The sequence below is a fragment of the Semicossyphus pulcher genome, unplaced genomic scaffold (assembly GCF_022749685.1).
Source record: "Semicossyphus pulcher isolate SPU_LCO1_2020_fin unplaced genomic scaffold, fSemPul1.0.p SCAF_5, whole genome shotgun sequence".
In the NCBI taxonomy this organism is placed as follows: domain Eukaryota; kingdom Metazoa; phylum Chordata; class Actinopteri; order Labriformes; family Labridae; genus Semicossyphus; species Semicossyphus pulcher.
Window position 1 is genome coordinate 5,151,664 of NW_027211726.1, and position 15,837 is coordinate 5,167,500.

The 15,837-nt window shown below is 41.8% G+C and overlaps 2 protein-coding genes and 2 long non-coding RNA genes across 4 annotated transcripts in view; all 4 read right to left on the reverse strand.

Moving 5' to 3' along the window:
* Positions 1–2,382: 2,382 nt before the first annotated feature.
* LOC138609283 (uncharacterized) lies at positions 2,383–3,330 on the reverse strand. The gene is made up of 2 exons (XR_011309472.1): positions 3,241–3,330; positions 2,383–2,912 (listed from the first exon to the last, which is right to left on the reverse strand). It is a non-coding gene; the product is annotated as an uncharacterized lncRNA (long non-coding RNA).
* Positions 3,331–3,868: 538 nt separating this feature from the next.
* Positions 3,869–8,524, reverse strand: LOC138608657 (class I histocompatibility antigen, F10 alpha chain-like). Its single transcript, XM_069681219.1, has 5 exons — positions 8,143–8,524; positions 5,749–6,015; positions 4,688–4,966; positions 3,970–4,313; positions 3,869–3,880 (listed from the first exon to the last, which is right to left on the reverse strand). The coding sequence occupies exons 1-5, from the start codon at positions 8,198–8,200 to the stop codon at positions 3,869–3,871; spliced, it is 960 nt and encodes a 319-aa protein (XP_069537320.1). The 5' UTR covers positions 8,201–8,524.
* A 522-nt stretch (positions 8,525–9,046) lies between these two features.
* On the reverse strand, positions 9,047–9,823 carry LOC138608417 (uncharacterized). Its single transcript, XR_011309443.1, has 2 exons — positions 9,500–9,823; positions 9,047–9,201 (listed from the first exon to the last, which is right to left on the reverse strand). It is a non-coding gene; the product is annotated as an uncharacterized lncRNA (long non-coding RNA).
* Positions 9,824–9,948: 125 nt separating this feature from the next.
* LOC138608658 (class I histocompatibility antigen, F10 alpha chain-like) overlaps positions 9,949–15,837 on the reverse strand; it is an 11,994-nt gene continuing 6,105 nt past the window's right edge. Inside the window, exons 3-6 of the mRNA XM_069681220.1 lie at positions 11,666–11,944; positions 10,901–11,230; positions 10,091–10,189; positions 9,949–9,956 (exon numbers count right to left, since the gene is read on the reverse strand). Coding sequence (XP_069537321.1) covers positions 9,949–9,956; positions 10,091–10,189; positions 10,901–11,230; positions 11,666–11,944 — 716 coding nt within the window. The remainder of the gene's footprint in view (positions 9,957–10,090; positions 10,190–10,900; positions 11,231–11,665; positions 11,945–15,837) is intronic.

The window sequence follows — 15,837 nt, forward strand, 5'->3', positions numbered from 1 at the left end:
ATCCCTAACTACTCTGAACAACAAGCTCCTCTCTCATCTTGGATTCATGACAACAGCTCTCTGCCCATGATAAGATCACATGGACACCTGAAGCCCAACAGGTTTTCACTGACTTAAAGTCTGCACTTACAAATGTTCCAACTCTAGGTTTACCTGACCCTGATAAACCTTTTGTATAGTTTGCAGATAACAAAGCATGCTAAAAGGAAGGAATCGAGGGTTTGCTGTGGTTATACAACATGAAGTTGTGATATCAGGTAAATTACCCTCACACTATTCGGCTCAAGCAGCTGAACTTGTCGCCCTCACAGAAGCCTGTAAACAAGCTGCTGGTAAATCTGTTAACATCTACACTGATTCTCGATACGCATTTGGAGTAGTGCATCACTTTGGTGCCCTCTGGAGACACGGAGGATTTTTAACATCCTCAGGTGAACCTGTTTCTAACCATTTACTGGTCTCATCGCTGCTTAAAGCTGTTTTGCTCCCCTCAGCAGTTTTCCCCTCCAGCAAACAGGATTCAACAGCAGTGGCAAAAGCACTGCTCATGGAGGTGATTCCCCGGTGGGGGATCCCTGGTAAGATAAGCTGTGGTAATGGCCTTGCTGTCATTCATCAGGCCATCTGCGTCCATCTCCATCCACAATGTATATTTTTTATTACATTTATTAAGTATCTTTTAATGTGTTAGTTGTGATTTTAGTTTTATTTAGAAACTGATTTTGGCATTTTTATGTGCCTAACTGTGGTTTGATTTAAAACATCCCTGCTCCTATCAGCCACAGAGTGCAGGTGTGGTAGAGCGTGAAAATGGCTCCTTTAAAGCTAAATGCTGTGAGGATGCTGGACTTAGATGGGTAAAGATGTATCTGCTCATATTTTCACAGCCTTGATCCAGCTGTCCATGCGCACAGACGGACCCCAGCCTGGTCCAGCCTGTGTGACGCGCTCCGCCTCCGGTGCACCGTTGAATTAACACTGTACACACACACAGTTCCAGAGAATCACACATCTCACAGAGACCTTGGGTCTCCAACGAGGGACAACGAAGGAACCTCCATGGCATCCTTTTAGACAACCAGGCCTCTGTGGCATCAGAGGGACAAGATGTTGTTTAACGTTTGTTATATTGATCATCACCTTTCCATTATTATGGTTTGAAATGCAACAACTGCCAACCAGAGTTGACAACCTGACTGCACACACATGACCGGACCAATAAAACACACACCAGACTAACGCGTGAGTTGACTAAACAGCTGACATTTAAAGCACTGATCCAAACTGACTCTGACCTCCCTGATGACCCCCTGCTCACCTGACCTCTTCCCTTTCCCCGACTATGACACAGACATGATATCACACATGGGTAAGTATTGACAATTCCCACAGAACAGCAGATATCACAATGATTTCTACATTGATTCTGTCATGGTTTCAATTTAAACAAAAAGGTGAGGACCCAGATGCAGCCTTTGATATAAGTTTGATAAACAAAAGGCAAAAAATGCAAAAACAAAATCTAAAATCCAACAAAAGACAAAAAAGGAAAATCAAAAGACAGAGCAAAAAACGTACAACAAAACCAGGAACAGGTAATCCAAGGGACACGAGGGGTCAGGGGAAGCACAAAGAAGATCCAGGGAAGGAAACACAAGGAACCAAGTGCAGGTCATGGACATAGATTAAACTCCAGAGGAAGGACGACAATGAACAGGCGACGTAGCAGGGGAGCACAAAGACTAAATACACTTAGGAGGTGAGGCTAATCAGACACAGGTGAGACAATCAAGGGGCAGGTGAAAACAATCAGGGCAGGGCACATAATCAAACAAGCGGGAAACACAAAGGCAGGAAGTGGACCAACACGAGAGACAAGGTGACAAAGTAAAACAGGAAATGATCTAATCAAAAAGACACAAGTGAAATACTTAACAAGACTAAACACTGACAAGAACACAGAATAAACTAAATACAAAACTAAACGATGAAAACTCATGACAAGGGACAAAGTGACAAGGTAAAACAAGAAATAATAACTAAACACCAAAATACAAGACAAAACCAGAACTAAACTAGAAACTCATGACAGATTCTTTTACTCCCCTTCTGTGTGACGAGTGTAATTAAACTGTAAAAAAGTTACTTCACAATTTCAGTCTTTTTTTCAAACAATTGTTTCAGATGTTTTGAGCCATGCATCATTTATATAAATGAACTAAAAATCACAAGGTGTGAAGCACAAAGGGCAGAAAAAACAAGTTTATTCCACCAAATTGTAGCTGTAGATGTGTTATAGATGTGTGAGCCTATATATGTGTGAGCTATAGATGTGTCAGCGTTTAGTGTATACGTGTGTGTGGAACAACAGGAAGAGAGACATTTGGAGTATGAGGGACTTTTATTAAAAGCAAACTTACAGAACCAAAGGTGTGAAACAGCAGGTCAGCGGCATTCATTGACTTTAACACAAGAAGAGATTTTAAGCATCAATGTTCGGTTTCTGTGTGTTTCAAAACAGATCAAAAGAGATTTGATATGAAACAAAACAAAGAACATGATCCTGATTCATTCAGAAGACGGAAATTACTTTTTGCTCCAGTCTGGTAAAAAAACAACTAAATCTTTACATTTGATCAGTTTCATAGAAATAATCAAGCAAACTAGTGTGTGTGTGTGCGTGTGTGTGTGTGTAACCAGACTGATTGATTGTCCATGTCTTATGTACGAATAAAGATTCAGCACAGTGATAACACACTGACAAAGTCTATCCATCATTTCCTCCTGGCTCATCTGGCTGAGACTCACGGGGGACTGGAGAGTGCGAGAGGTGGACTCCAGTTCCTCACCAGGAGGGACACACAGAGACCACTGCTAGATTGATTGCGCGGGTGCAAAAAGGCTTTAGAAACCTGAAGAGATAAAAAAAAAAAAAAGGTAAAATAGAACCACAAATTATCTTATAAATGTTTGGAAATATCAATTCACAGAGCAACATATGTACAGTCATTAAAACCCACAATATTTATAATTCAGTCATTTCAGTCTGAACATTTGGAAATCAAGTATTTATTAAATGTCATGTTTTTGAAGTTAGTTCAACACTTTTTAATACATTTGTTTTTCTGAGTTTGTTCTTGTGAAGGTTCATTTATGACATTTGAATTACACTGAGCTGCTGCTGAAGGTTCAGCTTTGTTAGCTGTGCGAATAGTCCATGTCCAATATGAAGAAACTCACGGTGTGCAGGGCGGCCTGTTTCTCATTCAGCTTCTGGATTCAGTTTCTGAGAGAGCTCAGAGTTGTCATCAGGGGATCGTTGAAGTCGGCTGAAACACAAAGCGAAGACCAGTCATTTTAGTTCTCACATGAACAAATATCTTTTCTCCTCTGTCCTCTGATCCTCTCTGCTAGTTTCTTTCTTAACTCCAGAATTCAAACCTTCAACTAACACGTGTATCTTGTCCGAAGCACACAGCTCACTTTGTCTCTTGTACACGAATTAAACTTGACAAAAGAAACATTATACCAAGAGAAAACACTGCCTTTAACCCTTTCCCCCTAAAATCCAAAACAATATCCACAATACAGTCGGAAACAGAGAAACTCCACCGTCTAACCACAAGCAACAAACTACCTTCAAGTGTTTGTTAAGGGCTGTAAAACTGCTCGTCAGTGTTACAGAGGCATGAATAAATCTGAGTGTGTTCACAGTATGTCTACACGTAGATGTAGAAGCATACATGATGAAAGATTAACTTACAAATTATGAATGTTTAATTAAATCTGATAAAAGTTTCTTTTTATTCTTTTATTGTTTTGCTGTCAGGGTCCAGAGGTGGACACTTACATTGGTTTCATACTAATCTCAGCCTTCAAACTGTTTATTAAATGTAGAAAAAACTTGATGAAAGTGAGTGAAAAACAATATAAGGAAACAAAACTTCCCTTCCAACACAGGACTGTTACAGTGAACTTCCCACTCTCATCCCCTCTGACTCCAGTCTTACCTTCGTTGGTCCTGATCGCGACTTTGTCCAGCTTGGTGACGATGTCCTCCCTCACACCAGAGAGCTGAAACACACATTCGTACTTCCCCCAGTCTGCAGAGGACTCTGATGGAAGCTTCAGCTCGACACTCATCTGGAAGGATCCGTCGTGGTTGGGGAGGATCTCTCCGTGGTCCACGTCCTCATAAAGCTCCTCTCCATCTTTCCTCCAGAACATCACGGCGCTGTTAGGGTAGAAACCTGTAGCGTGGCAGCTGACTGGAGAGGAGGAAGTCTTCTGGAGGAGAGACACTGAGGGGAGGTCTGGAGAGAGAGAGAAAGACAGATTATAGTTTCTTAATTATCATTTACTGTTGATTACTATCATAATTCCTGTTAACTGTCATGTATTTAAATGCCTCAAAACACAAATATTATATTTATAGTACCTATGCAAAGAAAAAGAAGCTCACTGGAGTGTAAATGATATAAATATGGGAGGGGCAGAGTGTGAGAAAAAAAAGATATGTAGCAGAGAGGAACAGATATAAAAAGTAGGAACAGAGAGAGAGAAGCAGAAAGATGAAGAGAGAGCAGGAGAGAAAGAGAAATGTGTGTAACATTTATTGTCATGTCAGGAAGAGAAGAGGTGTATGAACGTTGTGCTAATAAAAACACATCAGGTCATGTGATTCTACCTGTTCTCAGCAGAGAGCTCCTCCCATAGTCCACATACTTCTTCAGCCACTCAGGGCAAATCTGGGTGAGGTAGTTCTTGGTCTGTGCTATTTGAGCTCTGTTATTATCCCACTTGTGTTTGGTGATGACAGCCTGTGGTGTTGGAGCGATCCATGACTCTGTCCTCAGGTCGAATGCTATGAAGTCTTCTCCATCATAACCAAACTGTTCATAACCATTAACTTCTCCAGTCTCATCATCCCACTCACAGCCGTACATCTGCTGGACAAGGTGGACACCTGAGAGAGAGAGAGAGAGAGAGAGAGAGAGAGAGAGAGAGAGAGCAGAGAGAGATCACAGCCCAGTCATCTATTATCAGTTGATTTCACATCTCCACCACAGACACACTGATCCACACACACCAGCACAGAGCACCTACACCTCCTGCTGTTATTGGCTGGATGGAAGACGCTCACAGCCAATCATCATGTGGACAGTGTGGACGGTTTAGAGCGAGAGAGAGCTGCTCTAGAAGCTTCCACTGAAGGAGAGTCTCAGTCCAGGATCAGTCTGTAGACTCCTCCTGCTCAGCCAGCACAGTGTTCAGCAGTGTGTTACTACAACTGCTCACAATAAGGCAGAGACCACCAGGACCACTATGGAGACTGGGAGGCAGTCTGTGCGTCCTGATTGGTCCATCCATCAGTCAATCATTCGACACAACCGACAGCTGTTTCTACCTGCAGGCGTCGGCTTGATGCTGCCTGAGAGGACGAACCGACACACTGTGGTCAGCACAGTGGAGATAATCTGATCTCATCTGTTTTCTACATTTTGAGAGAACAAACTAATCATGTTTGTCATGTTTGATTATGTTATGACTATTTTTTTAATTAATCAGTAAATAGTTTAATCTGTTAAATGTCTTTAAAAAGTCAAATAAGTTCATCACAACGTCCCAGAGGCAAAAAGATCTTATTTCAATAGTATATTATGTCAGAGACACACTGAGGAGAGAGAGTGAGTGAGTGAGGATGAAAATACAAACATTTCATCAGTAGAAAGTTAAACATGAACAAACCTCCAGTTTGGTTGAAGCGCTGCTTTGCAATTTCTATGTTGGATTTGGAGGCCTGCTGTTGACCCACAGCGACCTCAGTCTCCCTCTCCCAGTAGTCAGCTTCGCCTTCTGTGACTCTGCTCATCCAGTCCTGTTTGGGTTCTGCTCTCCTGGTGTCACTGTCATAGTAATCTATCTGAATGTCATCAACATACCCAACAGTCACAAACTCTGGGAAGTTTGGGACTCCAGAAGACGCAGTGTAGAAATACTTCAGAGAGTGAGGAACTGTAAGAAAAAGTTCATGTGATCATTTCAGGTTTTATTTGACACTTTAATGAATCACTGAACAATTTAATGATCCAGCACACAGAATCAAAAAGAACTACAGCACATTCAACACAAGCTCATCATCTCTTTGTGGTCAATAAATAAAGTAAAAAAAGTTTCTCTTGAACTTTTTATTCTAATATAAACATTTTTACTCAAGTGTAACTCGCTTTAATGTAAATATATTTGTACAAACTCAACAATTATTATATATTTAACTCCTTATTTCACTGATAAGATTATTTTATGTACAATTAAAATTTTCCGTTAATAATGACTGTGAATGGACACACCTCTATATTTTTAATAAACATATTTTTATATTTTTAAATAACTAATATTATTCATTTAATTTTAACATTCCCTCCACCATAAACTGAGTGTCTCTTAGTCCTGATTTAAACATTGTTTTTGTTCTAACAGGTTTCTGTGAGTTTTGCCAGTTAAATATTTGATCATTTCAGAATCCCGCACGTCGTCTGCTCTCTGAATTTGTGTAGATCATTTTCTGTGTTAAACTGCACTTTAAAAAAAATCACGCACTGCACACACTGAAAATGTTTTACAAATCTGTGCAGGATTAAATATAATCCCTGTTAATAAAATACCCAAACCTTATAGCCTGATCAATGCTGGGTTTTGAGGCTGATGCTGATGTGAACACTTTCAGAGATTAAACTTGTTTTCGTGGCCAAAATCCAAACTGAGCCCATATTTCAGTTTCAAAATAAACTCGTCAGTGCCCTCTGGTGGACAAACTCGGTAATGGGAATGTTGCCAAACTACTTCAAACCTGTTTACTGATACTTGTCGACCAACATACAGATGCCAACACATCTGTAATAAGCTAACATCAGCAGATATATAGTGACTTTTTTGATCTGTCTCTGCTAAACAGCCTGTTATTGTACAAAGAGTGAATGTAATAACTGTCAGTGTGATGTGATCTGACAAAACCAACAAAACTCAATAAAGATGAGGATTATCTGGGGAATAGCTTCAAGGTTTATCTTAATATAGTATAAGGTAAAAATATATATTTAGAGGTAAAACAATATTACGAGGTAACCTTAATATTTAGGTTTAGTATTTTGTCAATGTATTTCTATGTTCACTATTTGAGTTATTTGTTCACAGTTCTGATGAAATATAGACACCGTGAGACAATTATTATTGTAATAAATTAAAAATAGAAGCAATATTAATTGTAGTCCTAAAATAACAGTCATGTTTAATAGCACTAAATGAACAACACACTTTCTACAAAAGGCTCATGAAGTTAAAGACTGAATTTAAGAGCTCTATTTATAGTTTTTGAACAGAATCGCTTTGTTTTGACGCCTTTCTGCCTATTTTCTTTATCTATGTGTGTGTGACTGGTTCGTGCTGCGTAGCTACGCTGCAATTTTAGCATTTATGGCCGTCATGATATAAATTGGGCCGAAATAATATCTCGAGTTGCCCTTTTGTAGGAGAAGACAAATGTGCTTTCTTCAACACTTCCCAGATACAGACTTTTCTTATAACTACTAGGCGGTAATGACAGGAACAGACACGATTTACTCACTTGAAATGAGATGTTTACCTTTAACATCTCTATGATCTGCAAAAAAAACCCTCCTGAAACTAAACATCAAATAATAATACGAATCTTAAATTGGGCTGCAGCGCTGTTGCCTCACAGCTAGAAGGTCACTGGTCCAAACCCCGGTTTGGACAAAGTTGGCCTTTCTGTGCGGGGTTTGCATGTTCTCCCCGTGCACGTGTGGGTTCTCTCCGGGGTCTCCGGCTTCCTCCCACAGTCCAAAGACATGCTTGTTAGGTTAATTGGTGACTTTAGTTGACCATAGTGTGGGCGTGAATGAGAAAGTTTGTTTGTCTCTATGTGTCAGCCCTGTGATTGACTGGCGACCAGTCCAGGGTGTACCCCGCCTTTCGCCCGATGACAGCTGGGATAAGCTCCAGCACCCCCGCGACCCTGAACAGGATAAGCGGTATAGATAATGGATGGATGGATGGAATCTTAAACTGATATGTATATTATATAAAAATACGATCAATCGACTCAGATGATTCTTTACTCACATGCCGTCGTGTCATGTAGGACTGTTCCCAGGAGAGTCAGGAGCACCAAAGTCTTCATTGTGACCTGTGACTTCTTTAACTTTGATGAACTTTAAACTTATAAGTGTCTCTGTCCCGCTAGCTCGAGCTCTGAGGGTAAAATGAGGTGAGAGAAAATGGAGCACTGACATCAACCTCCGTAACAGCCACTAGAAATTTAGCCAGAGCATCAAAATCACTTGTAACTCGGTAAAACTGACCCACTGAGGTTATCAATGAAAGTGAAAGTACAGTCACTTTGTTTTAGCCCACCCGAGAGCATTGGGGGACGCGCGGGACTTTATTCTATGATCTTTGTTCACATGCCTCCTGCTGCTCAGATTTTCTGTAATATTATGCTAATGTGATGCTATGAGCACACGTTTTAACTTTCTGGGAGGTCAGAGGTCAGATACAGATGAAATGGAGTTTATGAGGATGTAGTAGAGTTTTATTGTGCTTTTGTTCTGAGACTGAAAACAGCTCTGATCCAAATATAAACAATAAAACAACAATCCAAAGTGTTCCATACATGGTATGGATATATTGTGAAGAAAGACAGCAGAGGTAGGCCAAGGCTGCGGGTTCTGGCTCGCAATGCATCCTGGTACATGTAGGCACTAAACTATAATCAAAACATTACAATTTGTTCACATCGTACTGAAATGCTATCATACCTCTGAATCCTTAATATTGACTTAAGATATTATGGAAAACAACAACAACATAATCCTAATAAATAATGAAAAACCTTAAACACATAAATTATATTTAGCTCGAGCCTTATCAATCAAAACATTTCATCAGCTTTACAGAAATATACAAACAATATTTACACAACTGGAAAATAAATTTTGTTATCATGTTTTTATATTGGTTGTGTGTGTGTGTGTGTGTGTGTGTGTGTGTGTGTGTGTGTGTGTATCTATGTGTGTGCACAGGTGCAGGCAACACTGTGCACATTAGGGTAAAGGTGGAATAAATTCCCAGTAAAATGTGCTGGAAGTGCTGCTTGTTCCAGTGCAAAACGTATCCATAAACCTGAAGAAGAAAAAACAAACATGAAATCAAAAACAAAATAACTTCATAAATGTTTGCAGAGTAAGTTTCCACAAAGCTGAATATTAAAAGTCATTGAGACCTAAAATATGTTTGCTTCAATCATCAATCCAACAGTTTCACTTATTTTTGTAGAAGACGAGTTTATGGTCAAATATTTTATTGACAGCTAAAATGTGTCACCAACATGTTACAATAATAAAGAATCACAGAAGGTTCCTTTGAACAGTTTAAAGCAGCTTTAAAGCAACAAGTTCACGGCCTATGTGATGCTACTCACTGTGTTCAGGGTGGTGTGTTTGTCTTTTAGGCATTTTGATTCTCAAGCATTTTTTCTTGCTCCACGACAGGGTTGTTCACAGCTGTGAGGTCAGAAGCACAATGTTAACAAGCAGCAGATATATAATATCACAACAGATAACACTCCAGAAAACCGCTTTAATACAAAGAGAGCGTTTCAGCTCAGAGTGAATATAATAAAACAGGTTGTACTTACGAGATGGAGGGCGTTTGGCTGAAAATAAATACAAACACATTATTAAAGATGTAACCGTTAAATATTTCAGACAGTGTCACCTTCAGTCCAGTGATGATCCTCTCTAATACCAACTCACACTGATAAATACATCCTTATGACTTTTGTTTAAATCTTACACTATTTCTTTTCTGATGGCCTCTTCCTCACATCATCGTGCTGCAGTCAAATTATAATTAAACTGTTTCTGGGTCTTACAGCGCTTAACGTTGATAAAAACACATTTTAAATGTTAAGAAGATCATTTGTTTCACTTTTGCAAACTGGACAGAAAAAAAGTCGAGAAAGAAAATACAGAAAATAAAATGACTTCATGTTTCTGCTTTGGTCTCTCACCATTCCTCTTCTTCAACATGAACACAACGGCAGCGATGAGGGCGAGAGCAAGAACAAGCACTGCAGCAATGATGCCGATGGTCACGTGCATGGAATTCCCTGTTGAGCAGAAAACAACAAAACACAGTCACAACCTGAGCAGGTGAAGCAGGTTAAAGAGAAGAACATCTGCCAGTCAGACCATAATCCTGAATATAAGCACAGTTTGTTTGTGCTGCTGATGTTAACTCTCATCCTGTCTGTAGATAATTACTGTATTGATGCTGAATCTTTGAACAAGTCCATGAACTCATCTCCTAAAACTGACATGAAGTAAAATACAGTGCCTATAATCTCTGAACATGTAAATGGTTACACAATGACTGAAAAAAAAACACTCTAAACTTGTTTGAGTAAATTCTTTTTACAATAATCTTCAGACAACTTTCTAAAAAATGTCTTCTATTGGAGGTAAATAAAAAGAAGTCTTTATCAAAAATATAAACTGAACAAAAACACTTTTTTGTGTTTCATTATTGACATTTGTCTGTGTTGATCAAAGGTCAGTAAAGAGCGGACAGACAGCACAAACAGCTGCAGTCATCTATAATCCTTTGAAACAAATCATTTAAATCTGATAAAAGTTTCTTTTTATTCTTTTATTGTTTTGCTGTCAGGGTCCAGAGGTGGACACTTACATTGGTTTCATACTAATCTCAGCCTTCAAACTGTTTATTAAATGTAGAAAAAACTTGATGAAAGTGAGTGAAAAACAATATAAGGAAACAAAACTTCCCTTCCAACACAGGACTGTTACAGTGAACTTCCCACTCTCATCCCCTCTGACTCCAGTCTTACCTTCGTTGGTCCTGATCGCGACTTTGTCCAGCTTGGTGACGATGTCCTCCTTCACACCAGAGAGCTGAAACACACATTCGTACTTCCCCCAGTCTGCAGAGGACTCTGATGGAAGCTTCAGCTCGACACTCATCTGGAAGGATCCGTCGTGGTTGGGGAGGATCTCTCCGTGGTCCACGTCCTCATGAAGCTCCGCTCCATCTTTCCTCCAGAACATCACGGCGCTGTTAGGGTAGAAACCTGTAGCGTGGCAGCTGACTGGAGAGGAGGAAGTCTTCTGGAGGAGAGACACTGAGGGGAGGTCTGGAGAGAGAGAGAAAGACAGATTATAGTTTCTTAATTATCATTTACTGTTGATTACTATCATAGTTCCTGTTAACTGTCATGTATTTAAATGCCTTACTAACATCAAGTTTATATTTATAGTACCTATGCAAAGAAAATGAAGCTCACTGGACTGTAAATGATACAAATATGGGAGGGCAGAGGAAGGAAAAAGACACAAGGAGACAAAAGAGTGAGAATAAAAAGTAGAGAGACAGAGAGAGAAATGTAGATGTACAGATATGCAGCAGAGAGAAAGAGATATAAAAAGTAGGAACAGAGAGAGAGAAGCAGAAAGATGAAGAGAGAGCAGGAGAGAAAGAGAAATGTGTGTAACATTTATTGTCATGTCAGGAAGAGAAGAGGTGTATGAACGTTGTGCTAATAAAAACACATCAGGTCATGTGATTCTACCTGTTCTCAGCAGAGAGCTCCTCCCATAGTCCACATACTTCTTCAGCCACTCGGGGCAAATCTGGGTGTAGTAGTTCTTTTGACTTGCTATTAAAGCTTTGTCACTATCCCACTTGTGTTTGGTGATGACAGCCTGTGGTGTTGGAGCGATCCAAGTCATTGTCTTAAAGTCCATCACTATGAAGTCTTCTCCATCATAACCGTCCTGTTTATAAGCATTAACTTCTCCAGTCTCATCATCCCACTCACAGCCGTACATCCTCTGGACAAGGTGGACACCTGAGAGAGAGAGAGAGAGAGAGAGAGAGAGAGAGAGAGAGAGCAGAGTGAGATCACAGCCCAGTCATCTATTATCAGTTGATCAGTTGAGACTGCTGGGAAACAGAGTGACATCCTAACACAGTTCACATCCTGCTGTTGTTTTATTACCACAGAGACACACTGAGACCAACACACACACACACACACACACACACACACACACACACTCACTCAAAACCCTCTCCCTGTGACAAACTACACACTAGACCGCCCCGAGCTGCTCTAGAAGCTTCCACTGAAGGAGAGTCTCAGTCCAGGATCAGTCTGTAGACTCCTCCTGCTCAGCCAGCACAGTGTTCAGCAGTGTGTTACTACAACTGCTCACAATAAGGCAGAGACCACCAGGACCACTATGGAGACTGGGAGGCAGTCTGTGCGTCCTGATTGGTCCATCCATCAGTCAATCATTCGACACAACCGACAGCTGTTTCTACCTGCAGGCGTCGGCTTGATGCTGCCTGAGAGGACGAACCGACACACTGTGGTCAGCACAGTGGAGATAATCTGATCTCATCTGTTTTCTACATTTTGAGAGAACAAACTAATCATGTTTGTCATGTTTGATTATGTTATGACTATTTTTTAATTAATCAATAAATAGTTTAATCTGTTAAATGTCTTTAAAAAGTCAAATAAGTTCATCACAACGTCCCAGAGGCAAAAAGGTGAAGATCTTATTTCAATAGTATATTATGTCAGAGACACACTGAGGCCAAGTTCAATTAATCTGATCTGTGTTTCTGCTCTTTATATATCATGGACACAGTGTGGTCCGTGCAGCAGAGTCGAGCTGTTACACTTTTTAAACCTCTGATCACAATCACACATTCATCATGTCGTCCTGTCAGCCACGTTCATTAACACACGCTGCTCCTCCTCTCATGTGCGGACCCAGCACAAGCAGCCTGTGTCCCATTTACAGGCCTGCACCTTAGTTTTAGAAACCAGGCGCTGACGTTCCTCTATCAGCTGTGTGTTGTAGAGCTGTTGTGATCAACAGGTTTTCTACAGGAGAGTTCATATGGACCGACTGACTGTGGGCAGCCCAGTCGAGTTATTCTGGTCTAATCTAGTGGAGATAAAGGGTTAATAATCTCTGAAGGTTATTATGGGATGGACAGAAACGCTGCATCAGGGCAGTTTAGCAGCATCCAGCAGTCTGAGTGTCAGTGATGTTTCTGTGAGTCCGACTGTGTTTCAGACAAGACACGCCTCCAAACAGCTTCAACTACGTCAGTGACACACTCCTGACTGTGTGTGTGTGTGTGTGTGTGTGTGTGTGGGTGTGTGTGTGTGTGTGTGTGTGTGTGTGTGTGTGAGATTTGATTTTTAACCAGATCTTTATTGATCACTCTTCACACTGTACAAAAACATAACACATCCTTGTTTTAAACGCACCAATCACATTCACAGTTTCACTTCAGCATGTCTCCCACCAACAGCTGACCCTCCACCACAGAGCACAGCACCCTCTCATGAGCCCAGACTGACTGGAAACTCTCCAGGTCCTGGTTGGCTCCGTAAAAACTGAAGTCCAACAACAACCTGGACTTCAACATTTTCACAAACAGTAGCTTTACATGAAGCTCCAAAGATTCCCCCACCTTCCTCTTCCTGCTCACATATATGGCCATCTTTGCTTGTCCCAGGAGGAAATTTACGCTCTGACATTTATGCTTTTGGTGCCGAGTGTATTTGAACCCACAGATAAAAACCTGTTGAGTAAAAATCTCTTTAAAACAGCCAAAAAACTTTCCCAGTAAAACAAACAGAGGAGTCAGACGAGTGCACTCTAAAGAGCAGTGAAACACTGTCTCCCTGTGCTCACAGGAAGGACACGTATCCTGCACACTGACATTCAGAACAGAAATAAAAGCAGTGACAGCTATGATGCCATGTAGGATCCTCCACTGTAGGTCTGCATGTTTCTTGATCGGGGGGGGTTTGTACAGAGACCTCCACTCAGGTCTGGCCTCAGGACTGAGCCCCAGATAAGTCCTCCAGGGGGTGTCACTGCGACCATTCAGGGCTTTTTATGTACAGTCTTAACAATCAGTTTGTAAAAAGTCTTCCCCGCCCCGTCACTTAAAGAAACACCTGCAGTGTTGGTGGAAGCCAGTAAAAGACCAGAGCAGTCCTTCAGGTCAGGAAGCAGTGCGAGAGCAGGGTAGGGGTCAGAGCTGTCTGGCAGCAGAGAGCCGTCACCATAGTCAGTAAGTAGAGACCACTGGTGCCCTGTCAGCTGATGTTTCCAGCGCCTCAGTAACTGTCTTATGATCCGTGTGGATCTCACTCCCAGACCAGCAGCCAGACCAGCCGGATTGTCCAACTGAGGTCCAGTCGGCTCCACCACCTGCCCCAGCGTAGAGATCCTGGCAGACAGGAACATTCTGGACAGAGTGGGTCCAGCCCAGCGAGGAGAGTCCAAGCGTCCGCCTAACAACACCGGCTCTTTAAGCAGCCAGTACAGAGAGTCTGCCTGTTCCTGTCTCTGCTTCTTCAGCAGAGTCCACACTGTAAAAACACTGAGATAAAACCCTGGCAGAGAGGACATGTTCACTTTCTTTAAATCCATTAAAAACAGAGCTCAGTCCCAGTCCACCAAAACGCTGCAGGATACAGCAGGACAGCGGCCTCCACACCAGGTCAGCGGGCCCAGTGAGCAGTCTCTGCATGAACTGAAGGCGGACAGTAGCACCTCTACTGGCTAGATGAACCAGACCCTGCCCTCCCTCCTCTTTAGGGAGAAAGAGCACACTCTGAGGAACCCAATGCAGCCTGTCCCAGAAAAAATCCACCAACACTTTTTGGACGTCAGACAGGAGAGAGGGAGGAGGATCAACACAGGCCAACATGTGCCACAGAGCAGAGGAGACCAGACTATTGGCCACAAGTACCCGCCCTCTAAAACACATTTTAGGCAACAACCACCTCCATTTTTTAAGATGACCTTTGACCTTTTCTATAACACTTTCCCAATTTTTCTTTACGAAGGTCTCATTCCCCAAAAAGACTCCCAGATATTTCAGACCTCCTTTTTTCCAGACCAGACCTCCAGGTAGACTGAGCTGATCCCTCAGCCTCTCCCCCACCATGACAGCCTCACTTTTCACCCAGTGCACTTTGGCAGAAGACATGGAACCAAATAAATTAACATTTCTTTCTAACAGATCAATATCTTTCTGCTTATTTACCAGGACAACGGCATCATCAGCGTATGCAGACAGTTTAAAATGAACATCAGAGCCTGGAAAACACACCCCGCACAGATCTGAGGTCAGTTTGTGAAGCAGAGGTTCAATGGCTGAAGAGTGTAACATGCCAGACAAGGGACATCCCTGCCTCACCCCCCTCTGCACACTAAAAGGAGCACTCAGACCTCCATTGGTTTTTAGAACACTCTCAATGCCACAGTACAACACCTGGATCTTGGCTATGACACGTGGGCTGAACCCAAAGGCAGCTCGAGTCTGCCACAGATACTGGTGTTCAACCCGATCAAAAGCCTTTTCCTGGTCTATTGAAATCAAACCAGTGTCTACAGCCAATGAACGAGACACCTCCAGAACATCTCGAATCAGAGTGATGTTATCACTAATGAGCCTGCCGGGCACACAGTGGGTCTGATCAGCGTGGATGATGGAGCCCATCACCTGTCTGAGTCTAGAGGCCAGGACCTTGGACAAGATTTTATCGTCGGTGCAAAGTAACGACACCGGTCTCCAGTTTTTCAATTCCTGCAGGTCACTCTTCTTTGGCAGCAGAGTAATGACCGCCCTCCTGCAGCTCAGAGGCAGCCGACCCCTCTCCAACTGTCTCTGATCACCTCCAGCAGATCCTCCCCCAGCACA

Excerpts from the sequence above, each read along its gene's own strand:
- LOC138608657 (XM_069681219.1), bottom strand. The coding sequence starts at position 8,200 with ATGAAGACTTTGGTGCTCCTGACTCTCCTGGGAACAGTCCTACATGAC. Across the intron at positions 4,967-5,748 it reads GCGCTTCAACCAAACTGGAG|GTGTCCACCTTGTCCAGCAG; the intron begins GTTTGTTCATGT and ends TCTCTCTCTCAG. Across the intron at positions 4,314-4,687 it reads GAGCTCTCTGCTGAGAACAG|ACCTCCCCTCAGTGTCTCTC; the intron begins GTAGAATCACAT and ends CTCTCTCTCCAG.